Raw genomic sequence first — 22745 nt, 5'->3', positions numbered from 1 at the left:
AACATGGCAAAAAACCGAGCGTGAGTGCGCTGTGCTGTTTGCAGTGCTCTGCGAGGGCTGGACATAATCCAGGGTGGCTGCAGCCTGCGCAGCACATCTCCTGCTGCCCTGCTCTGCTCTGCTCTGCTCTGCTCAGCTCCAAGTTTCAGAAGTCACCTGCAGCGCAGCTGGATGCTGAAATAGAGATGTGGGAGGCCCTTGCACGAGGCTGTTGGTGCAAACAGCGTGGATGCTCTGGGTTCCCACTAATTCAGGCAGCGTGTAGTCCCAAGGGCCTCCGCTGGCTGCTGCACACCTGCATCATTTTTGGATGCATAAGAAGCCCCTCAGTGATGAGAGCCTTGTTGGTGTCTCCTTGAAAAGGGCACGTCTTCTGGCTTTGAGGCCATCAGAGAGAGGAAAGGCGTTTTTGTGGAGGAAGAAGCATGCTGAAGGAAGGGGGATGCACACCGTTGTGTGCAGATCCTGGCTCTGCCCCCAGGTGCTGGACATGGCTCTGGGCAAATCCCTGAGATTTTTATTTTTTTTTCCCAAAAAGCTCCCCTTTGAGCTTCCTCAAGCAAACTCTCAGCTCTCAGGAGGACAGCAGGACTTCTTGCTGCAGATCCCCGTAAATAAACCAGGGTTTTCTCCTGGCAGCTTGGTTTCTCGAAGCCTTTCCCAGCACAGCCCTGGTCGCTCCCCCTTGCCCATGGTACTCCTGGCCCCGGCTGCCTGCACCTGGTGCTGGCGAGCTCCTGGGGCTGAGTGCGAGCTGTGGGAGGGGGGCCGGGTGTTTTCATCTCCCCGAGATGCTTGTTTTTCCTGGAAGCGGAGTTTTGCAAGCAAAGCAGGAGGTTAAGGAATATTGGCTCATGCTGCCTGCATGCATTTTTAATGCGTGCGCAGGGAAGCCATCTGAGAACGGGAAGGGGTTCGCGTGCTCAAAGGCCTTTTACCGAGGTCCTTAATCTAAGTAAATCCTTTAGATATGAAGCGAGCCTCTAAGTGACTTTCTTCAGAAGGCACGGCGGTTAATAAAATAGATTTTAAAACATTTGCAAATGGGGAGGAGGGGTAAAGCAGCATTTGTCAAGCAGACGGGGTCTCCAGCGGGCACAGTGGCAATGCTTTAGCTGTGCAGGGGGATGAAGAGGAGGAGGAGGAGGATGGCTGTGTGGGGCCCCCCCCAAGAGAGTGGAGTGCTGCAGCCACCTGGTAGCACGTTTGTAAAATAAATTGTAGGGATTTTTTTGTTTGCTTGTTTATTTGCAAGGCTTTGCTTGCAAAGGCAAGACAAACACAGCAAGGCCAGCCTGCCAAAAAAAATATTATTTGTATTTGAACAAATAAATAGGTAGAAGCCAAAATGCCATGTCTCTTGGCTAGTAACCTCCCTGCGTGTAGCACCCCCTGAAATCCCAGGCTGTTGGTGTTGAGCCAGCTTGGTGTGGTGCGATGAGAGGCTGCAGGAGCAGGTCCCAGCACCCTGCCGTCAGCAGGGATTTAACCCAAAGATTTCCCAATGACCCTGCTTTGTGAGGCTCAGCACTGCTCGGTTTCGCCCAGGTAAACTATTAAAACAGACTGCCGTGCCTAAAATGAGGTCTGCAGCCTTATCATCCCCAGAGTTCCTGTGCTTAATGGCTTGCCAATAATATCAGGGTGTGTGTGTGGGCTGGGAAGGGAGAGCCACGAGCATCCTGCCTGTGCTTTCATGGGATTGTAATGCTGCTGTCAGCAGGACAATGCCTTCCCTGCCCGAGCAGAAGGGAATTTATCAATTAAATCATCCTGGGGGTGATGCAGGGGCTGTTGGGAGGTGCTAACCATGCTCTAAGTCCAGCCCCGTTGCTCTTAACATCTTCATTTCCACGGTGCAAAGGTCTCCCTAAGGTAACGAAGAGGCTTCCCATGAGGTCAGCAGAGATCAGGTCTGGGAGCTGGGGTGGGAAGGCACAAGCCCAGGCATAGCTGGTCAAGGAGACATTCCCCTGGCTGTCCTGGGGGAGAGGAGGGGAGTAGTGGAAATACTGGGGGGATTTGCAGACTCTCCAGCACGATGGATGCTGTATTCGGGCTGTGGGCCCCCCTCCCCAGTGATGGCAGCTCAATGCAGGAGGCAGATCCAGCCGTGTGTGAAAAAGGCAAGCAATTAAAGTCGCTAACAATTAAGTCCTGGAGTGTCTTCAGGCAGACGCTGGTGGGAAGGTAGCTCCAGACCTCTCCTCCCGTACGGCTGCTTTTACAAGGGCTGTTGTATTCATCGCCAGCGCGCTCCCTGTGATTGCGCTCTGCCCATTATATTTTTTACTGCTGTTGTGTATCCATTGTACTCACTTTAAGTGTTGCTATAAAATGGATTTAGAAGGCTGTGTAAGGAATCTGTGTCCTGAAAATTGCACGCTGTTGCTGTGCAGCGTGTTCTTGTGCTCTGGGGAGTCCGGGACTGGGACACAGCATAAAAATACACGCCTGCGTTACCTGAGCTGATAAAAACCATCCATACCTGTCCCGGGGCTCCTTGCAGATATCTGCCTTGCTGAACATCAATCCTGAGCAGCCCAAAACTGCGGAGATTTAGCCACAGACCTTGCAATTGTGGGGTCAAGTGGAGATGGCTTCCTGTGATGCGGACAGACCTTCGCTAGGAGCCCCATTTGTCCACAAGCAGGACCCTTGGCTGAGAGCAGTTCTCTCCCAGCTAAGACATTTTCAGCACATTTATTTTGGCAAGCGTGCATCCTTGCAGGCTCACTCCTAAGAGAGGCTGAAAAATCTCCCTGACATGTTTTCATGCAAGGCCGCTTTGTAGGCCGGGGAGGTCACCCCATAAGAATCCACTAATGGGAGCAAAGGCAATTTCTCGCCCCCTCCCCACCAGCAGCCTTGCGTAATGCAGGTACAGCCCTGAAGTGAACAGCTCAGCTTAGTGATGAGATCTGGGGCTTGCTGGCTCTTTAGGTTCACCAGCCTCATCACGGCTCGTTGCCTCGAAGGTGCTGAGCTTCCCTCGGGGTCCCTCCCTGCCTCGCCTCCCACCTCTGGGTGCGATGGCAGAGCACCCACAGCCTTCTCCCCTGCTTGGTGTCAGCACATGGGCTGGTGTGGGGAAGGCTGTGCTGAAATTTGGTACATTCCCTAGGCCTGCAGAGGGGTTTCAGGCTCAACAGATCCAACACAGGGGCGGGGAGGTGGGCAGCTTCCAGTGCTGGGGATGTGAAGGTTCAGGATCTGGTCCTGCCTCCTCTCGGGGCCAAGCCACATCGCTTTGCACCTCTCTGGCGAGGGGAACGCACATCTTTTGGTTCCTGATGGAGCACAGGCAGTGCTGTTGAGGCCAGGGGCCTGTTTGGGTCTGGCTGGTGTTACACAGCAGGGCCCTGTCTGGGTGGCTGTGCTGGCACACACCTGGGAGCAGGCAGGAGTATGAATTTGGGGAGAGATTTGTCATTATTGGCGAGCGCTTCAGAGGGCTGCAGCTGCTCAGGTACAGCAGGGAAACAGCTGCTCGGAGTACTGAAAGATTTCCTCAGGCCGCTTTGCCGCATGTTAAGAGCAAGGCTCAGAGAGATTTGCAAATTCAGGCAATCGAGGAGCTTTGCGGGGTGTAACTAACTATTGTGGGGTATGATTTGTCCTCATGCTCCCAAGGAGACCAGGGGGAACATGCCCTGGGGATGGGCTGCTGCCCTCCCCCAGCACTGGGACATGGGAAGCTGGCACTGCCCGTGCTTACCACGCTGGCCGTTGATTTTCAGCCACAATGTTTTTAAATCAAGCTTTTTTCTGAGTCAGAGAGCTGGACCACATCCCTTCCTAGGGATTGTTACCCCAGAGGGTACTTCTCTTTGGGAACGATGTTTCTGGATTCCCCTTTTGATTTTACCCATCTGTTATTGTCAAAGCGGAGCTGAAGTGAAGAGGAAATCGTGCCCCTTTCCAGAGCGAAGCATTGCTGCATGAGAATTTTTTTTTTAAAAATGCGATAATGTGTTGAAACATAAAATTATACGAGCTGTTATTTTCTTGTCTCATAGTCTCCAGAAATATTTGGTTCAGATTCGAGCTAAAGATAAATCAGGGCATGCAGCTAACCCTTGGGCACAGTGCAGTGCGCTGTGCTGAATGCTGTAAGTACTCTCCTGCAAAATCATCATCTTTGTGTTATCTGATTATGTAGCTTGCTGCTTCCCCACTGAATTTCTATCAGAATTAATCTTGTGAGAATTTCTGCGAGTTCCAGACCACAAATAAAAGCAAATCATAATTTTTCAGAAGACGTGTCTAAAATTTGGCACAGCACGAGGTGCTTCTTTCCAGAGATGAGTAATGTAACACAATAGCATGATTTTAATTAAATTCAGCAGCTTTTGGTATGCTCCGATGTGTCTTGTTCTGCGGGGAGAATTGATTCCATCCTGCTTTAGAGAATCGGACATTAAGAGCATGCTTTTTGTCTGTCTCATAGTGCTTGACCAAAACCATTCCCCGAGCTTGTTCCCATCTCACAGAGGGGAACCAAAGCTTGGGGAAGTGCCCGGCGTGAGAGCAGAGCTGGGGAAGGAGCTCTGGGTCCCCCCGGTCAGCTCACACCCACCTCTTGCTGCAGCCATAAATCTCTCACCCCCCCGAAGCCGATGACGGACGCGTTCTCGGTTGCATGCAAACATCTTGCAGAACCACATGGTTTCTTTGGACGGCCCCACGGGCGCTGTGCTGATGAAAGCATTACGTCCTGCGTCACCCCAGGGGCTGAGAAGTGAGCGCCCCACGGCCGTCAGCACGCTGCTCGCCAAATGCTCTCAGTAAGGAGAAGGTGCTGCTGGGATCCTCGGATGGATGAGGTCTGAACTCTTTTCCTTTAGCTCTCTGGAAGGGTTTCTCCTTGTACATGGGTGTATTTGGGATGCAAGCACCTCCCAAAATATGTGTCCTGCATGCAGATGTGACACAGTGTGTGGGCATGCCGGGTACCTTGGCCAGCAGGTCCCACGGGTCCGTGTGTGCACCCAGACTCACCCAAAAGCCCAGGAGCCGAGGCTGGCTGCTAACCTAACACCCAAACTCATGCTGAAAGCCTGAAGTACAAAACCTTGGTGAAATCAGAGTCCTGGGTTTCTCTGTCTTTCCATGAGGCTTTCTTCAGAAAGGGCTCGTTGGAGGATCTGCGCATCCAGCCGTGGCTTTGTGAGTTACTGCAAGGTGTGATTACAGTCTGGAGATCCCACGTACGAAAACGTTTTTCAGCCAGATCCTGAGCACAGGACGCTCAGCACAGCCCCATCCATCCCAGCAGAGCTGCAGAAGCCCATTTGTACCCATTTCCGGCTCTGGTCCTTTCCATTTACCAAGAAATCCCTTGCAGAAGGGGCAGCAGATGGGCACAGCTCAGGTTTCATGGGTGTCACACACCCAGCCTGCTGTTTAAAGCACCGAAGTGCTATCCCTGGACTTGGGAAAATGGGACAAGATTAGCATGCTGGTGTCTGGAGGCTGGAGTCCAACTCCTGGCGAGGGCTGAGCCATCTCCTGTGGTCTCCTGTGGCCGTTCACACAAGTCATGCAAACCCCACTGTGCCAGCGGGGCTGGTGGCTGTCCCCAAGAAATCAGGATGGAGACAGAGAGGAGAAATAGAAGAATAATCACACTGGATTCACCCTGTTCTATCATACACAAATTTGAGGCTAAGATGCTACTGAACCAAATGATCCGAGTAAAACCGACCCATCCCTGACCCTCTGTACTCTCTGTGATGGCATCCAGAGGTGAGCAGCTGGCTTCGGTTGCTAGGACAAGGCACCAGACGCTGAAATATGCTCACAAATAAATCTTCCTGCTTATTGCTGCTGGAGAATTGCAGCCTACCTAGTTCTCCTCGTTAAATAATTCAGAGCAGAGAGCAGGCAGCGCGCCGAGCTGCGAGCATCGCTGCCAAGGAGCCTGGGGATGGCTGCTGAGGATACGGCATGGGATGGCCCCGAGTGACCACGGAGAGAAGGGAGGGCTGCTTCTACATTAGGTGCCTGCTGAAATATTCACTGAATATTCCCGGCGTGGTGTGCTCTGGCTGGGGGCTGCTCCTGCATTTCCTTGCAGAGAGGCATTTTTTTTTCCAGGGGGCTCCGTGCCCCGGAAAATCACCTGAATGGTTTTAAGCTCAGAGGGGAGCTTTGCGTTGGGTGTCGGGGAGGATTGGCTGCCGTAAGTCTTGTCCTCAAGCTGAGAAGCTTCCTTTAAACGCCACAACAAATCACTTGGTCTTTTCTTCTCTTTTTAGTCTCTACAACAAACGCCTTGGATCAATCACTCCTGGGTTCTCTTCTTTGATCTCTGGAAATGGTGCTGTTGAATGCGCTGGGGTTTGTTGTGAAGAAGTCTGCTCTGGAGGTTTATCATCTTTAAGAGGCTGCTCCAGCAGCGTTTGATGTTGCTGGGGCTTTTGCTCTCCATCCGAGTGGATGAAGTGGCACAGGCTTGAAGGATAAATGGCTCAGCAGGTGTCACTTTTTTTGTGTGTGATGGTGGACTGAAAAAAAAGAAGTCTAGTGCTTAAATATTGATTCTAAAAAGGGACTTTTTTGAAATGAATTTTAGGAGTTTGTTTGCTCTGCAAAACTGATGGGTTTCAGTGGACATAGAATATTTTATTCATTAATGTTGGGCATTCCCAGCTGTTGCAGTTAATACTGCTTAGGAAGCGCAGAGAAGCACACCATTTTGCAGGAAATCATGAGCTCTTAGTCCCCTTTACTCCTGAGGCTTCTGCTATTATTTTACTTATTTTTTTCAAATAATGCCATTCGGACTGGTCCTAGACACTATGACAGCTCTCGGAGAGCTTGTGGCTGGAGGAGGTGCAGCTTTTGGGTGCCAGCTGCCTGAACCCCCTGGCAAGTCCCTGCCTGGGTGCTGCCAGCTGGGAGAGGGGCAGCTGGCACCCTGCTTTGGGCAGGGAGGTGGCAGCCCCGCTCCCATGACAATGACCCAGGGACTTGTGAGCATCACTGGGGTCTCGTGTGGCGCCTGGACAAGCCACACATTTGCACAGGCAGCCAGCTCAAAGGGCTCGACCAAAGCGCTTCCTCCAAAAAAGCCGCCCTTCAGCTCCGAATTTCAGACGGCTCATTTGGTAACCCTTCCCTCAGCCTGACCTTCCTTCTAATTGCATTCCACGCGTCCCTATTTAGCCATTACCTGCAATTGCTGAGATACAGGTTATTAATTCCTCCCCTGCCCTGACTTTCACTCCGGTGCATTGCCCACGGTCAAGGTGAGGCTGCCGGGGCTTGCGGAGCTGCTGTCTCCCAGAAACTCTCATTAGGAGATGGTTTTCTCTTTGCTCTCTCCTTGTCTTACACGGTGGGGGTTTATCACAGCCCTTGATTACACCTCAAGGCCAGATTTATGGTTGGAAACGCATTCTCGTGATTTTAATATTCCTGATAGCTCTTTAACGTCTTTCGTTCTGGCATGGTGAGCGCTGGAAGAGGAAATAGAGTTTAAATGCAGAAGGTGCGTTTAGAAAAAAGGAGGTCATGTCTTGTGGTGGGTTTTTGCCTTTACTTTAACCAGTGGTGTTTGAGCAGAGGTCACCTCTGCTTTTTTTCTCTCCTCCTGGGACTTTGCAGGGTGGTGCAGTGCTGCTGCCGTTCCCCTTGCTGTTGGGCTGAAATCTGAAGATGTTTCCCCAGGATCAGCTCAGCCATGGGCAGGGCTAGCTGGTGACTTTTTGTGAGAGCTTCACGTGGATTCGTGCTAGCCCCAAGTCCCCAGGGCAGAGGAAACCCACAAACACGTGCCTTTTGAAGCTTTGTGAAGCCCCCCCTGATCTCTCGCTGTGCCTTTGCGCTTTGATGCTCGTCCCCAAAATGCAGAGGGCACATCTCACAGACATGCAGACAGATGTTGGGGCTCTGGGATGGCCACTGCATTGCGGGGAGAGCAGAAACAGCCCCGTCTGCTATTCCCACCCGTGGCTCCCTGCCTCCTGCATTGCCCCTTGGCACGTGTGCATGGTGAGATCCAACCAGCCCGGGGCCGTGCGCCCTTGTTCTGTGGGTTTGCATCTCACGGGGAGGCACCACAACCCCAAGACTAGGAGTATGGCATCATCCTGCCCTGTGCTGGGCTCACCACCTGGCAGTGGTTGGGGTTAACTCCCGCATTCAGCCCCTGGTTCACTCGGCCTGAAGCCGCTCACCAAAACTGGGGCGAAGCGAAGCAGGAGAGGGCAGGCAAATTAGTGCTGGAGACAAGATCCAAAAATAGCAAATTGAGGGCCCAGCCAGGCCATGTATTAAATCTTTCAGGAGAGGCAATCCATCGTGAAATAGGGAGAGTGGGATAGAACTGAGGAGGAAATTGCACGTGGGGGCAGCTGGAGGTTCACGTGTGTCCTCTTCCCTTCAGCATCCTCCCCGGCCCCGTGCTGCAGCCGGCGGCGCAAGGTGCATCCAGCCCCAGCAGAGCCCTGGCCCACCAAGGCCCCATGCCAGCAATAATACATTGGCTTTAATTAAAGCAATATTTTTCATCTCTTTCCTACATTACTTGATTATTACTTCAGAACGAGCCAAGGAATTCTTGCTTTCCCCCCCCCGCCTCCCCATTCCCTCCCTTCCTCTTTTTAATCCGCTTCCCCCCGCTTTCTTTTGCCCTTTTGATGTCCTTTCTCTCCCCCTCGCCCCCCGATAGGGTTTTAGCATTTTTTCAACATGTTCATATGAGGAAGCCCCACTCTTGTAAGGACTTGTTTGTCCTGGTGGGCTCTCCTGCTGGCAGCACAGCTTCGGGTGAGGGTGTTTGAGCCGTGGCGAGCAGAAGGAGCAGCGCGGTGGTTTCCCAGCGTGCGGCTGTGGGACCTAATGCCTCGAGGGGGATAAATGTGTTTGCAAGGGATATTGTGCTCGGTAAGCAGCTCTGGTGATGCTCTGGGTTTGGCTGGGGCTGCCAAACTAACCACTAACACTGTCACCCACCTCCTTTGCAGGCCCTTCCCTTCGGAGGAGACCGCGGAGAACGATGACGACGTGTACCGCAGCCTGGAGGAGCTGGCCGAGTGAGTGCCTCGCTTCCCCGGGGGGTGGGGGGGACACACGATGGGGAAAGGTTGTCCTTTAGATCCAGCAAAGACTGATGGGGTTTGACAGCGGGGCTGGGGGCACCGGCCTGGCTGCTCTGATGATGTGGGGGCACTTACAGTGCTCTGTCTTTACCCTGCAGAGCCCTGGGAGATGTTGCTTTGGGTCAGGCCGAGTTCATGGGCGGCTCGGGGGGGGGACAGCCCATGGGGACCCCCTCCTGCCGCATCCCTTCAAGAGCTGCAAAAGCCCTGGGTGTGATTCCTGCAGCAGGGCTTGCACCAAGTGCTCTCTGTGGGGCTGCAGGTTGGGGAATAACCCCCATGGTAACCCCAAGGTCCCACACAATGCATGAACCTGAGCAATTTAATCGTTTTCCAAGCCGTGTCTCACTTCAGCAGCACACTTTCCACGAACAGTTGGGACTGCACAAGGGCTCGTAGCACCCGCTGTGCAGGGCAGAGCAGCCAAAACGGGGCAGGAGAGAGCCCGTGGCTGTGACGGGGGTACCCGGTGCCTCGACGGGTGCCAGCCCCTCGCACCGGGCAGCGCCTTCCCCTGCCTGTATTTATTTGCGTCCCCGGTGCCTGTGCTTTGTTGCCCCTGAGCTGTGGGGATGCTATAACAAGCTGTTAAACAACCTTGAACTAAAGCTGGTGGCTGGTGAAACATTGGCCCGATCGGAATTCGATGGCAATATTCCCATCGGCTCCGGCGGGGCCGGGACCAGACTCACAAAGTGCAGCCTGTTTCAGACGGGGAGAAAAGCTGGGCGGGTGGATGTGCGGCTTCATACGGTTAAATATTATTGTTCCACAACATAAATAATAAGGCTCCTTAATCCAATGAGTTCCTTATGGCTTCGGTTATTACGAAAGTAAATCATAAATCCCCCGTACAGGGAACGGAGGATACTGCAATCCCCCGCTCTTGGGTTGGTCCCAGCAGCTGCAGTTTAATAAAATTTGAACTTAGAAAAGGATCCTTTTAAGAGCAACATCCCTCCCCCTCTCCTGAAGTTCTGGAAATCCCTTTAATATTGGGCTTTTTAAATACCCAGTTTTTGCACGGGGGCTCTGCAAGGTGCTGTCTGTGTAGGAGGGGACGCCTCTGAGTGTTGGGGACCGAGGGGCAGTGTCCAGTTGTGGCTGTCCCAGTTCCCCCCCATCCCTTCGCTCGTGGCTGGGAGTTGGTCTGGCCCTGGGGGCCCTAAATGTGCTCTGATGCCTTGGAAATGTATTTCTGATCGGCTGCCGGTGGGGCACGAGCTCCTTTCTTCTGTCCCAGATCGTCTTCGACTTTTAGCTTGTTTTTTCTTCCCCCGTCCTTTGCCAAATCCTCCTCTTTACATCATTAGGTGGGACCAGTGCTGACAGGGGTGTGTAAAGGGGGATAGCTCACGAATTCGTTCATAGGAATCAGCGCTCCCAGCGCGGCCGAGTCGTGCGGAGGCACAACCCGTGAAATGGAGCCGTAATTCATCTGCAACTGTAAAACAACCCTGAAATGCCCCCGAGAGACCCCGAGCAGCAGGGCTGGTGCGCTGCCTGCTGACACAGCAGCACCGCTGCCCCTTCCTGCCCCGGCCAAGGAGCATCTCCCAGGGGACGTTCAGGGGCAGCCTGCCACTCACAATGGTGCACGCTGGGCACCCACGCTGCGCGCTGGCAAGCCACGAGGCCGCATGAGAAAGCTCTTTCTTAGCTGCTGCCGATCCCCAAGCAGCGGAACAAGGGCATCATTCACGGGCTGCGAGTGATTCAGTCCGCCCAGCAGCTCTGCATTGAGTATCGCTCCCGATCCAGCTGCCTTGGGGAGATGTGAGTGCATCCCGAGTGCTGTATTGAGGGCGAGGAAATGATTTGCACAGCAGTGAAGTGACCCAACGCTCAGAAGAAATCACTAGGAACAGTAAAACCGTGCACAGCAATCTTCCCTCTTGCAAAAGCAGTCCCCTATCCCTGTGCTGCTTCTGTGTCGGCTGCACTGAGTTATCCGAGTGGTGATTTCTGCCCTTTGGATTGCTGTGGAGGGATGCACAGCCCTGTGCTTAAAAACTCTGCAAAATGTGCCATTGCAGGGTGCCAGCCTGCTGTCCCCGCTGGCTTTGCAGGGACAGGGAGGGACAGGAGGAGGGGGACAACTGGCACAGACTGGAACCTGCCCAGTCACCCCTACAGGGCAGAGGAGTCTCCCACTTGGGGCTGTCTTTGGATGTTGTGCTCCTATAGTAAAAGGCTCTGGATAAATATTGAGCTGGTTCAAGCAATGTTTTGATGGCTGGTGGCTCTAAAGGATGTCCGTGCCTTGCTGAGCCCTTTGTGCCCTCTCTTTTGGGGCAGGGCTGATTTTTCGTGCAGATTACCTTATCCCCAGCATCGTGCGGTACATCCAGGAGGTCAAGCCAGATAATGGCATGGAGACAGATATTTATTTTACATACAAAAAAAAAAAAAAAAAGAGCAATCAGTGATGGAGAGGGGAGGGGAAACCAAAAGGCTATCAGGGGAGCAAGCAAGGTCTCAAATTCCCTGTCCTCAGCCCGCCTGCCCCCTCTGCTCGTGCTTCTGTCGGCCAGATGGCAGCCTGGGAGCACTAGGGCAGATGGCAGGGCTGGATGGTGGCTGTACCATCAGCGCTGGGAGGAGTGGTAAAAGGTCGAGCATCCTCCGCCGCGTGATTTATTGCAGCCCGCCCGGCTGCCAGGCCCTCCAGCAGCACGTTGGGGAGAAATTTACACAAGGAAATGAGTGGGTCGGGGCGATAACACGGCTGCCTTCGCTGGGAACTGCTGAGAAGAATCGAAGCAGTGTTTGGCCGGGTCCGTGCGAGCCTCCTGGCAGCAGGCAGCGACCCGCCGTGCTGCTCAGCACCATCCTGCCCGCTGCCTTCGTGTCTTGGGGTGGTTGTTTTAGCCGCCCCGAGCCACTCTGGCACCTCCCAAGCCTTACTTAGCGCTTCATGTGAATACTCTCTGCTGCTGCTTCACCTCACCCCGGTTATTTTGTCATGATAAATTTATGAGGGCAATTAATCCTGGTCTTCTTTACAGCATCTGAACCTTCCTTATCACAAACCTGCTCCGCTTACCTTCCCTCTGCAGGGCCCTGGCCCTCTGCTGGCACGGAGCGTGGTGTGAGGGTTACACCCAGGGTGTGTTTGGGGTTGTTTGGTAGGTATTTGAATAATTTGGAGTCAATTCATAGAAGAGCTGTGAATGGTTTGACAGGAAACATTCCCTTTGAGTAACTCTTACCTCTTTTTCTCCTCTAAAAGTGAGAGCTTGTGCCCAAGTGATGCCGCGCATTTGGGCACACTTTGCCCCAAACCTGTCCCCTGCTTCGAGCTTCTTGCTGAAGTTTATTTCTTTCCCTGCTGTTATCAGTGGCTCTCGTCACGTCTTCCAAAACAGTGATGTGATCAGCAGAATTGCTCAAGTGCATTTTAAAAAAAGAAAGTAATGAATTGAGAAGCCAAGGTGAGATGATAAGTTAGCTGCCACTTTTCTCATTATTTTTCCCGTGTTGGGAAAACCACACATGCCAGGCAGTGAAATAAATGGCTCTGTGGTCCAGGACACTCAAGCCAGAGCACTTGTACACATCTTTTCTTCTTTGTCATCAGCAAAGATTTTATATGTCTTGCTTTTGCCATCTCTGAGATGATGTTAGTTGCTATAACTGCTCGAGGCTCATTTCTGAGATTATAAGGTTCGTCTTCCAACGGAGAATGTGAGACCAGAGCAGAATAGATGGGTGAAGGCCTCTCTTGCTATTTCCAGACTTGTGTCTCAGTCTAAATAACATCTGGGTAATAAAAACCCTGCAAGATCTCGGGTCCAGCCGCTGCATTGCACATCTTGCCCTCCATCACCCTGACACCTAACCCTGCCAGATGTGCTGCCGGCACAGGGCTCTGCTCACCCTCTGGCTCTTAACCCCAGCTGCAGTGCTGGAAATCTGTGTTCAGCTTTTGGTCCTCTTATTTTAGCTCCTTCTCCCTCCTCCTTTTGCTCTTCCTGGTCTTTGATCAGTGCAGCAAAGCCGCGCTGTGGTTTTGGGTGGGTCATGGCGTGGTTGGTTTGGTGCTGAGCGCCTCGCTGGGACTCGTCTGAGAATTTCTGAGGCTGGTACAAACTCATCAGCTTCCCAGCATTTCTCTGCTTACCTTCCTTGTCTGTAATGCCACTGGAAATGTAATTGGTCCCTCTCTTGTGGGAGCTGCTCACAGCAGGGCTGCTGCCTGCTTTGGAAGGCATTTGTGCAGAGTGGTCATTGCCAGGGAGGAAAAGCTTGGCCAAAAGCACTGGCTTTGCCTGAAATTGCCTTACGTAAAAACAACTCCCATTACTTTGCCCTGAATAAGCTTCCTTGGCTAGGCAAGAAGCTGCCAGCCCAAAGCTGTTTGTATCCATCCTAATAACAGCACTTGCAAATGTTGCTGTTACCTCTGAAGGGAGGATCAAATCCCTTTGCCAAACCCAGAGATGTCAATGAAGCTCCTAATCCAGGCAGTAGATCACAGGCTCCAGTCCCACTGGGCAGCTCTCGGTTTGCTGCTTTTATTGAAGGACTAAATCCTGTCCCTGCAAAGAAAGAGGCGAGGGTCTGGCCTCCCCAGGTTGCGCAGTCCACGTGGGACATGCTTGGGATGCTGACAGTACTGCTGAAAATATCTGCCCTTAGGGCGTTTAAAATTTAGTGTCTTCGTGGGTTGTTGCTGTGTAAAACCACCCAAAGCCAATTCTCTTTTTTAATAACGGGGGAGTGTGCTTATTTTCCACTCCGGCAGCCAAAACACGGCACCGACGGAAGGGGATGGGTTTGAGCACTTCTCTAAGCTCTGAAATGGATGTGCCCTTCCAGTTGGCCCTAGGATTTGGGAATTGTCTCTGTTTCTGTCTCCAGGCAGCAAATAGAGATAGCGAGGGCTTGTGCTGGTGCCGGTGAGCAGGGGAGAGTTGGCCATGGTTGGGCAGCAGCCGCCAGGCTCGCGCTTGCGACATTAACCCAGCCGTACGGTTCCTAACGACCTTCGAGCCAGGGAAATGATGTATGGAGAGGCAGCCAGCAATCCGAGAAGGGAAGATTAATCAGGAAGCAGGAGTTACTTGCTCTGGATAAGGAGAGGAGCTGAGAATATAAATATTGGTACAGATAATAACGGTGACGGCGACGCTTGGGAAGGGGAAGATGGATCACCAGCTATTAGTGGGCATTATTACAGCAGCTGCAATGCATCACTCTGGAAGAATGGGATGGATACATCATGCCAGTGAATTTATTTAAAATCCCCAAACTTTTATTAAATAAATCTGTTTTTAAAAATAGAAAGAGCTGCATTTAGAAAAGAAATAAAGCCCGGTTTTGCAAACAGATGTGCTCTGCTGCTCAGTGCTGTATAATATAGAGATTTGAGCATTACGTTTTGAGCACGGTTTTACACCTAAACGTATTTGTATGTAATTAATGCCCATGTTGAAAGAGACTGCTTGTAAAATATGTGAAAGCTGTTTGATATTCCAGCATTTCACACTGTCCTGATCCCATGAGGTTGACTTCAGTGGGAGCTGTTAGCAATTTGCACCTGTAGATCTAAGCTCTAGCATTACTGTTGTTAATTGGTATTTATTGTGGGTTGAATTTTCAGAAGAGCTCCAAGACTTAGGAGCCCCTGGGGGAGTTTGCAAAGGCTCAGGTGACAATTAAGTACCTAAAACCTTCAATAGAAGTTGGGCACTATGTTGCAGGGACACCTTAAAGCCTGTGCTTGCAGGGGCATCTCCTAAACATCTTGGCCAGTCCTGAAAATGTGACTTTTTGGCTATTTGATTCACCTGTGATATAAATGCTGTTACTGGAGTCTGCCCAGCACTGGGACTGAGCATCACAGAGCTGAGCATCTGGTGAGATTCCCTTATGGCAAAATGTGCATTGGGAGTGTGGCTGTGTGATTTTTTTCAATTTTTTTTTTTCCCCAGTGTCTCTTTTATCCCCATTTTCCAATAAGGTTGCCACTGGGGGCTGCAGTGGGTCATAAAGTGCTCACAGGAGGCTGCGGACACCTTCAGAGGAGTGGATGGACCCAGGCTGGGTCCACCTTCACCTTGCCCAGCTGCCAGCCAGTGGGGCCGATCCCAAAAAATGGACTTTAATGCTGATGGGAAGCATGGACGGATGTCAATGCCACGGGCCTTGGGGTTTCCTTATGGCTGTGATCGCTCTCCCTGCGATCCAGCAGCAGTGAATGTGCCCTGCTGTCCCTGAGCTTTTCTCCTTCTCGTTCCAGCGAACATGATCTGGGGGAGGATATTTACGACTGCGTCCCCTGCGAAGATGAAGGCGATGATATCTACGAAGATATCATCAGAGTGGAAGTTCAGCAGCCCATGGTAATAATCCACATGCGGTTTTTTGAACTGGAATTGGGCAGGGGGGAAGGGAGAGGATAGAATTAAATAATAAGTGATCCACGGCTGATGGGGGTTGAGGATAGAATTAAATAAGTGATCCACAGATGACGGGGGTTGCTGCAGGGGAGCAAATCACTTTGCATCATCCCTCGAAGCCAAGCTGCCTCGCCAGAGGTAAAAATAAGCCGAGTGGGATGGCGCTGGCCCGGAGGGAGCTCTCCGAGGAGTTTTCCAGCACATCGCATCGTCTGAAGGAGTTGGCGGAGGAGGAAGGGGAAGGAGAGCTAATAAGCCCAAATGGTAAAAGACAAGCTAAAAATAGTTGTTTGCTGCTGAGCCAGCGCAGAGTGTGTCGCTGCAGCCCCTCTGGGGGGCGACGGGGCTCGTACGTGCTCCATCACCGAGCCTCGTGCCCTGTGCGATGGTATTTTTAGATCCGGGCTGGCAGATTTGTGTGCTGAGGGTTCAGCACGAGGGTTGGAGCTTGTTCCTGCTCCTGCCTGGGTGCTTGGAGCTTTCACGACTGAGATTCAGGGAGTTAGGGGACCTAGGGCCTTGTGTGGCTTTGTGGAAAAGCAGCCGACCCCATGTGTCACCTCCAAAGACAGTTGGGAGAAGCAGGAGTGCGGCATGCAAGACATCACAGAGGGACTTGCATTGACTCCAAGGGGCTCTGGTGCAAGTTTCCTGCTCCATGGATGGGCCAGGAAGGTGGTGGTGGCTCTTGCATCTCCCCAGAGATGCCTTCAGCCCTCCTTGCTGCCTGTGTCCCCACGGAGAAGGGCCACACTGGTTTTTGCTGGTGCAGAGCTGGAAGGGAGCCTTCCATCAGAGCACAAGCTTCCACATTCTCCCATCCCCCGATATCTGCCAGCTCTGGATTCGTGAAAACCCCAATTACTGCCTCCTGCTGGCAAACAGCAGCTGGCCGTGGTGCAGAGCTCCCTGCAGCACAGCAGGATAAATGCACGCTTTGCTGACCCATTCAACACCCAAAACACATGGACGGGTGCTGGGAGCTTGGGGACCAAAACCAAGCCTGGCCACAGGTGATGTGAAGGCTGTGACGATGCTGGATGAGGCGTTTCATCTCTTCACCCCTTGTCTGCAGCCTGAGCAGCTCCAAAAACCTTTCTGGATTAAGGAGCTGGGCACAAAGTGTCCCCAGGGACCCCTGCCAAAGCGAATGGTCCCACGACAGGGGTGCCCAGCAGGCAGGCAGTGCCAGATTAGGGGCGGTGAGAACAATTTTTCAGTGTCCTCTGCAGTGTTTTGTTTCCTTGGGCACCCCCTTTCCTCCCTGCCCTTGAGCAAGAGTCTAGTTTTAATACAATCACCCACGTTTCTGTCTCGATATTGGATTCTTTTTAAGCTGTGTTGCCATAGCGAGTGTGTAACGCTAATTGGTTTCTTGTATTTCTGCATGCTTCAGATTAGATACATGCAGGTAAGCCGCATCGATTAAAACACCGGTTTGCTGCTAGGTCCAAACTGGGGGTTACAACAGGCACGCTGAGGATGTGCCGTCCCGTGCATGATCATTACATCAAACCACCAACTGAATCACCCCCCAAACTCGGCACTGGCAAGTGCTTCACCTCCCACCCCGACTCCTCAGCTCCTCTTTACAGAGGTAGAGAAGTGACTCCAGGAGTTGAGGCTTTGAAAAAAAAACACACCAACACGTGTAGTATCAGATCTGACCTAAAATCATGAGACTTGGCAGCCCTGGCAGGGGATTTGTATAAGTCTAACGTATTATTTATGACCCATTTAGGCTCTGCTGTGATTTTCATCTTAAGCAAAAAAAAAAAAAAAAAAAAAAAAAGAGAGAGAAAAAGAGCATTTCTCTCTCATTTATTCTTTAGCCGATGGTCTTTGGTGATGGAGCTATAATAAATGGAAAAATGCAATGCTGTCCATGCTGAAACATACTGAATAGTAGAGCCAGAGTTTCTTCCTATTTTTTTTGGATAAAAATAGTTTCCTTTAACATAAACCAATGCCAATACTTCTCTGCCTATCCTGACTTGGGCTTGTTACAACTTTGCCATCACTGAAGGCCAAATGAAGCTGTGTGAGCAGGACCACCATTAGGACTATCTGAACATGCATCACTTTAACTTTTTTCTAGAAAATGGGCATGACAGAAGATGACAAAAGAAATTGCTGTTTGCTAGAAATCCAAGAAACCGAGGCCAAATACTACAAAACACTTGAAGACATAGAAAAGGTAAGAACCGAGCCGTCCCTTTTTTATGCCATTGCCTTCCACCCCATCACTCCATCCTGCCTTAATCTTGCCGTGTTAGTTCTTGCTGTGAGAGCTGGCAGATGCGACGAGGCAGGATCAGTGCACTCAGATGTTAAATTGCAAGAGGAGGAGGAGGAGGACACGGAAAACCCATCCTGACAAGCACAAATGCGCAGCCTGTAATGGCAGGAGCTGAAGAGCATATTTTTTTTTTCTGATCACTGCATGTTGGAAATAGGCTGAAAAATTCCCTGCTGTGTCCCCCCACCCCATGGTAAGAGGTTCCTGCTCCGCTCCCCCTGGCCGGTCTTGCTGATAAGAGCCGTGGTTGCAGATATCTTATCTCTTCTTCGATTTCCACCGAGTAATTTGGAGGAGTTTCTTTGTTCTGGGCGTTTTTCAAAAGTGCTGAAGCTGTGCTGACTTGTCATTGAAGCTAATTGGATTAAAAGTAACATTCCACTGCTCAAATTCATGGGCTTTAATTGGGTTTGGTAAATTATTTTTGTGCCTTTCTTTTAAAATAAAACGAACGCCGCAGCAAGGCGGTGGAGTCATGGGTGCTGCCGGAGCCTGGAGGTGGTTTCTGCTCCAAGGAAAGTGGCAGGAATGAAGAACAATAGTGAAAATGAAGCTGCCATTTCTCATCACCCTAACGCTTTTGTTTCCCCCCTTCTGTGATTGTTTGCCTCAGTCTGCTGCAAGTTCCTGCAAAGGAGCTGGGCACAGAACTGAGTGAAATAAAACACCATTTCCCACTTTACAACCAAATGTCCTAATGTGTGCAAATAGCTCTTTTTCTTTGAAAACAGCCATAAACCCTCTGTTTCAGTCTAAAAAAAAAGAGTTAAGTTATTGCTTTTATATCCTTCAAAACGGCTTGCAGAGGCTTAGCAGGTTCTGACGGCATGTTAAGGGCCAGAGGGTCCTGTCTCCAGTGCATCGCATCTGTGTTGGTGTTTTTTCGTGTAGTTACAAGTACTGTGGATATTTCTATTAATATGTATTTGTTCAGAAAGGCATTTCCAATGTAATCATATCAGCTACGCTTTTTCAAGGGCGAAATTCGAGGGAGAGAATCAAAGATGCTTCAGAGCTGCTCACGGCTGCAGCCAAGAGCTGCAATGTGGTGGGAAAACTAGCAGGTTAATAAAGTAAAATAAAGTAAAATAAAAAATAAAATAAAGTAAAATTAAAAATAAAGTAAAATAAAATAAAATAAAATAATGTAGTTTAATAGAGGTAGTAGCACTGGGGTGCCCTGCACCTTCCCTGCTGGATGGGCCCCTTGCAATGCACAAATTCATTAAAGCTGGGCGTCTAGCTGCCAAGGTAAATGCAGCTGGTGAAACAGGAAGGTATCTCCCTTACACAGAAAAAAAGAACAACACTTGTTCTCTCTCCAATTTCAATCCGTTTTCCACTTGCCTCTTGCAGAACTACATGAACCCACTGAAGCTGGTACTGACTCCCCAGGACATGGAAGCTATTTTCATCAATTTGGAGGTAACAACACAAACGCTGGCTTAAATATTTGCTCTTTTCATGGCAGCTTAGCTTCCCACTTATGAGAAGACTTTGAGATTGCACATTAGATTCCTGCCTTTCCATGAACAAGTTCGGTCCTCCATCTGCTGCAGAGCTTGAGTGGGCTTAGGAGATTTTTTTTTTAAGTGCTTATTATTAAAGTTGGGGATTATATGAACTCTAGGTAAGAAAATAATTTTATACAGTGGATGTTCCAAGGCTGGGCCTTGGCCTGTGTGTATTTTAGCTGTGCTTAGAAATGCTTTGGAAAGACAGCAGGGCTGTTTCAGAAGCAGGCAGGATGGAGAAAAATGAAGCCCCCAGCTGGGCAGGAGGGGCAGGGTGGTGTGGCAGAGACGTGTTCCCTGCAGAAAGGTTGGATGCTGCTGGTGTGGGCGCTCTGTGGGATCAGGGGGGCTATTTCCACACCCGCTATGGAGCTCTATCAGCTTGCATTTGTCCTATCTGAATGACAGCCTTGTACTTATTGCCGTTTAGGGCTGATCTCACCCAGGAAGGCTTATTTTAAAAACAGCTAAAAAGAAAAAGAGAGAATGACTGCCTGATGAAGAAGTGAACGTGCGTGTCTTCAGGCTCTGTTTGCCCACGCGCTTTAAGTGTGTTTAAAGTATTGATTGTTTCTTCATTTTAGGACCTAATTAAAGTGCACTTCAATTTCCTGCGAGCCATCGACGTCTCTATGATGTCTGGAGGAAGCAGCCTGGCAAAAGTATTTCTGGAATTCAAAGAGAGGTAAAAAGGAAACTCGGCCTTCAGACAACTCTGGTTTTCACAAAGGAGGGTTTCTAACTGCATGTGTGTTGCAGCAGACCACTTTCAGCAATTTATCAGCAATTCAGCAGCGAGGTGCTGTTGGGCTGCTGAGACATCACTTGGACCTGCCCTTAAACACAACACGTTGGGAGAGGTTTACCAGCAGGGAGACGGGGAGATAAAGGTGGGAAGGTTTTGATTACAGTGAGCCAGAATGGAATAAAACCTCTCTCCCCTGCATGGGCTTTAATGCTGTCTTCTCCTGCAAGCCCTGATGGGGATTTGAGGGCCTGGAGCATGGCAGCATCAGGCCCTGCAGAGAGACGTCTGTCTGGTTAGCTCAGAGCAGTGGTTTGCTATAAAAATCCCGTGTTTGGCACTGGCGTTGCCCTGCACCTATGGAATGATGAATAAATGGGAAAGTTGCTTTCGCAAACAGAATAGGTTCTGTGTTTTGGCAGCTGCGAGCAGGGGTACCCCCGAACACAAAGATAAGGTTAATAAAAGCCTTTAATATCCTTAACACTAATCAAAGGCCTGATTCATTGTGGACTCATGCCAGGGTGTTATTTCACTGTGATTAAACCAGTGTCTAGACATAGAAATGCCATTCAGAAGTCAATAACTCCAGAAATACCATCTGCATTAATAATACACCGTAAGGTCAGATATTCCATCACTCACAGTGCCTCTTTTAGAAGGGAATGTTTCTTGGATTAAAGAAAAAAAGTTTCCAAAGAAGAATGCAAATAACTTAAAAATGCTCTTAAAGCCCACTTAGGTGATTTTAATTTCCTAATTCCTGACTCGGCTCTGTGCACATGAGTGCTGTCCCCAGGCATGAATCCTTTCTTGAGGCTGGGATGGAGCTGTGCAGGCGGGGACAGGGAAGGGATGTGGGCATCCCTGGGCTGACCCGCATGGCTACACAGGAGCTAGGAGCTTGCAAGCTGCTGAGATCAAGATCTGGCCAATTACAGCAATTTTTGGTAAACAAAAGCCAAACCAAGAAAAGAAAAGAGAAAAGAAGAGAAAAGAAAAGAAGAAAAGGCCACTTTTCTATTTGTCACAACAAGGTTTTGCACATCAGCTCAGAGCAGTGCAGGAGCGGAGCAAAGCGTCCCTGTTGCTGCTTCTGTGAGCTCGGCCACAGCGGAGGGGGTGCCCTGCTGGGAAATACTTAGAAAAATGTTAAGCCAAGAACTGCACCGGTCTCTTCAAGGAGAATAGGCTCCCAAAAGCGGGGAAGAAGAGTTTGGAGCAACTAGATCTGAACAGACAGGGTCCTTTTCCCCATAGGGAAAGGGCTGGGGGAAGGTGGCGATGTCCCCTGCTACAGCAAAGAGATGAGGGCGCAGGAGGAGACAGCAAGCTCGCATGGCGAGATGGCATTGCCCCACCAAGAAGTGGATGTGGGCTTCCAGAGTCCCTGTGCTGAGACCTTCCTCATCTAATGTAGCCATGACAAATAGCTCTTGCTCCTGTCCGCATCCTCGGAGACGCCCTGGCAAAATGATGCATTGCTATTCTGCTTTGCAGATTTTTTTTCTTAAAGGAAATAGTTTGTAAATCTCTTTCTGTGAAGGCTGGAGGTTTGAATTTATGCTCCCAAAGCCTCTTCGAATCTCTCCAAGTGCTGGCAAGATAGATATTATTGTGCCCGCTCAGAAGTTGTCAAGGGGAAAAAGGCAGAAGAATAATCTGTATTGGCTGCGGCGTGGTCGGGGACTGCGGAGCCCATAAATCTCTCCATTCAATTACCTGCCGGGTCCGAGGGTCCCACGTTTACAGAGCGACACCGGGGCAGGTGCTGGAGATCATCCCCATCGAGAAGCGAGGCCCCGGAATAACGGATGAGTTGCAGCGCCCGGCTGAATGTGTGTCTTATCAGCAGCAATGCAGTTAACAGCGAGGAACAGGGCGGGGGGAAACCCAAACCTGTCACGTAGGATTAATGAGCAAGATGGAGGAAAAGGGAGAATCCACAGCAGAACCGCTCTGTTTGTGTCAGGTGTTTAGATTTGTAGGCTGGGGTGTCCTTATAGAGCTGTGCTGTGTTTCCAAAGGCTGTCACAACCCTCTTTCCCCAAGTCCCCCCTTTTTGTGGTCTCAGGTGGGTCCCCTTCCCCTTCCCCTTGAAGCACACGATGTGCTGCTGCACACCTGAAGCTCTGCTGGGACTTTTCAGAAGACATCCTTGGGATTTAGGGGGCTTTGAAGCCTCTGGTTCCCTGGTGAGGTGCAATAATTACCACCCACGCCCACTCTGAGCTCTTCTCAAGAATGGAAAGTTTCTTCTCTGTATTTGGTGAAGCACCCGTGAGGTGTGCGCATTAGTGCCACTGCTTTTTGGGCTGTGAGCAGCTGGGACACAGGAAGCAGAAGTATTTTTGTGGGGAGAGGATCATAAAGACAAATACACAGGGCTTGAGCATTGCAAGGTCTGGTGGCAGCCACATTTGGAAATGCTCTCGGGAAATAGATTTTTATTGGTGTTTGGGCTTTTTCCCTCTGTGTCTGGAAGTTACTTGCTTTTACACAAAGGCTCTGCCCTTGCAAACCATAGTGTGGCATAGCCAGAAAACCAGAGAGCATCATGCTCGAGGAGGCACAGCACCAATTAAGACATCGAGGGGATTATGTCAGTGTTGTAATCTTGAGAAAAAAGCTGACTCGCAGCAGAAGAGCCGCTGCAGTGAGGCGCGTGCTTGGGCT

General features: G+C 50.6%; 1 protein-coding gene across 5 annotated transcripts in view; it reads left to right on the top strand.

Annotated features, from left to right (window-relative positions):
• Positions 1 to 22745, top strand: part of VAV2 (vav guanine nucleotide exchange factor 2) — a 120593-nt gene that overhangs the window by 80305 nt on the left and 17543 nt on the right. For 3 of the 5 annotated variants that reach the window (XM_032200267.1, XM_032200265.1, XM_032200269.1), the window contains exons 4-9: positions 8973 to 9041; positions 15352 to 15454; positions 16908 to 16922; positions 17610 to 17708; positions 19167 to 19235; positions 19909 to 20009. In XM_032200267.1, the coding sequence (XP_032056158.1) occupies positions 8973 to 9041; positions 15352 to 15454; positions 16908 to 16922; positions 17610 to 17708; positions 19167 to 19235; positions 19909 to 20009 (456 nt within the window). The remainder of the gene's footprint in view (positions 1 to 8972; positions 9042 to 15351; positions 15455 to 16907; positions 16923 to 17609; positions 17709 to 19166; positions 19236 to 19908; positions 20010 to 22745) is intronic. The other 2 variants (XM_032200268.1, XM_032200266.1) reach the window with 1 other exon arrangement.

The sequence above is a fragment of the Aythya fuligula genome, chromosome 19 (genome assembly GCF_009819795.1).
Source record: "Aythya fuligula isolate bAytFul2 chromosome 19, bAytFul2.pri, whole genome shotgun sequence".
In the NCBI taxonomy this organism is placed as follows: domain Eukaryota; kingdom Metazoa; phylum Chordata; class Aves; order Anseriformes; family Anatidae; genus Aythya; species Aythya fuligula.
The sequence above is the reverse complement of the archived record's forward strand: the minus strand, read 5'-3'. Positions and strand labels throughout refer to the sequence as shown.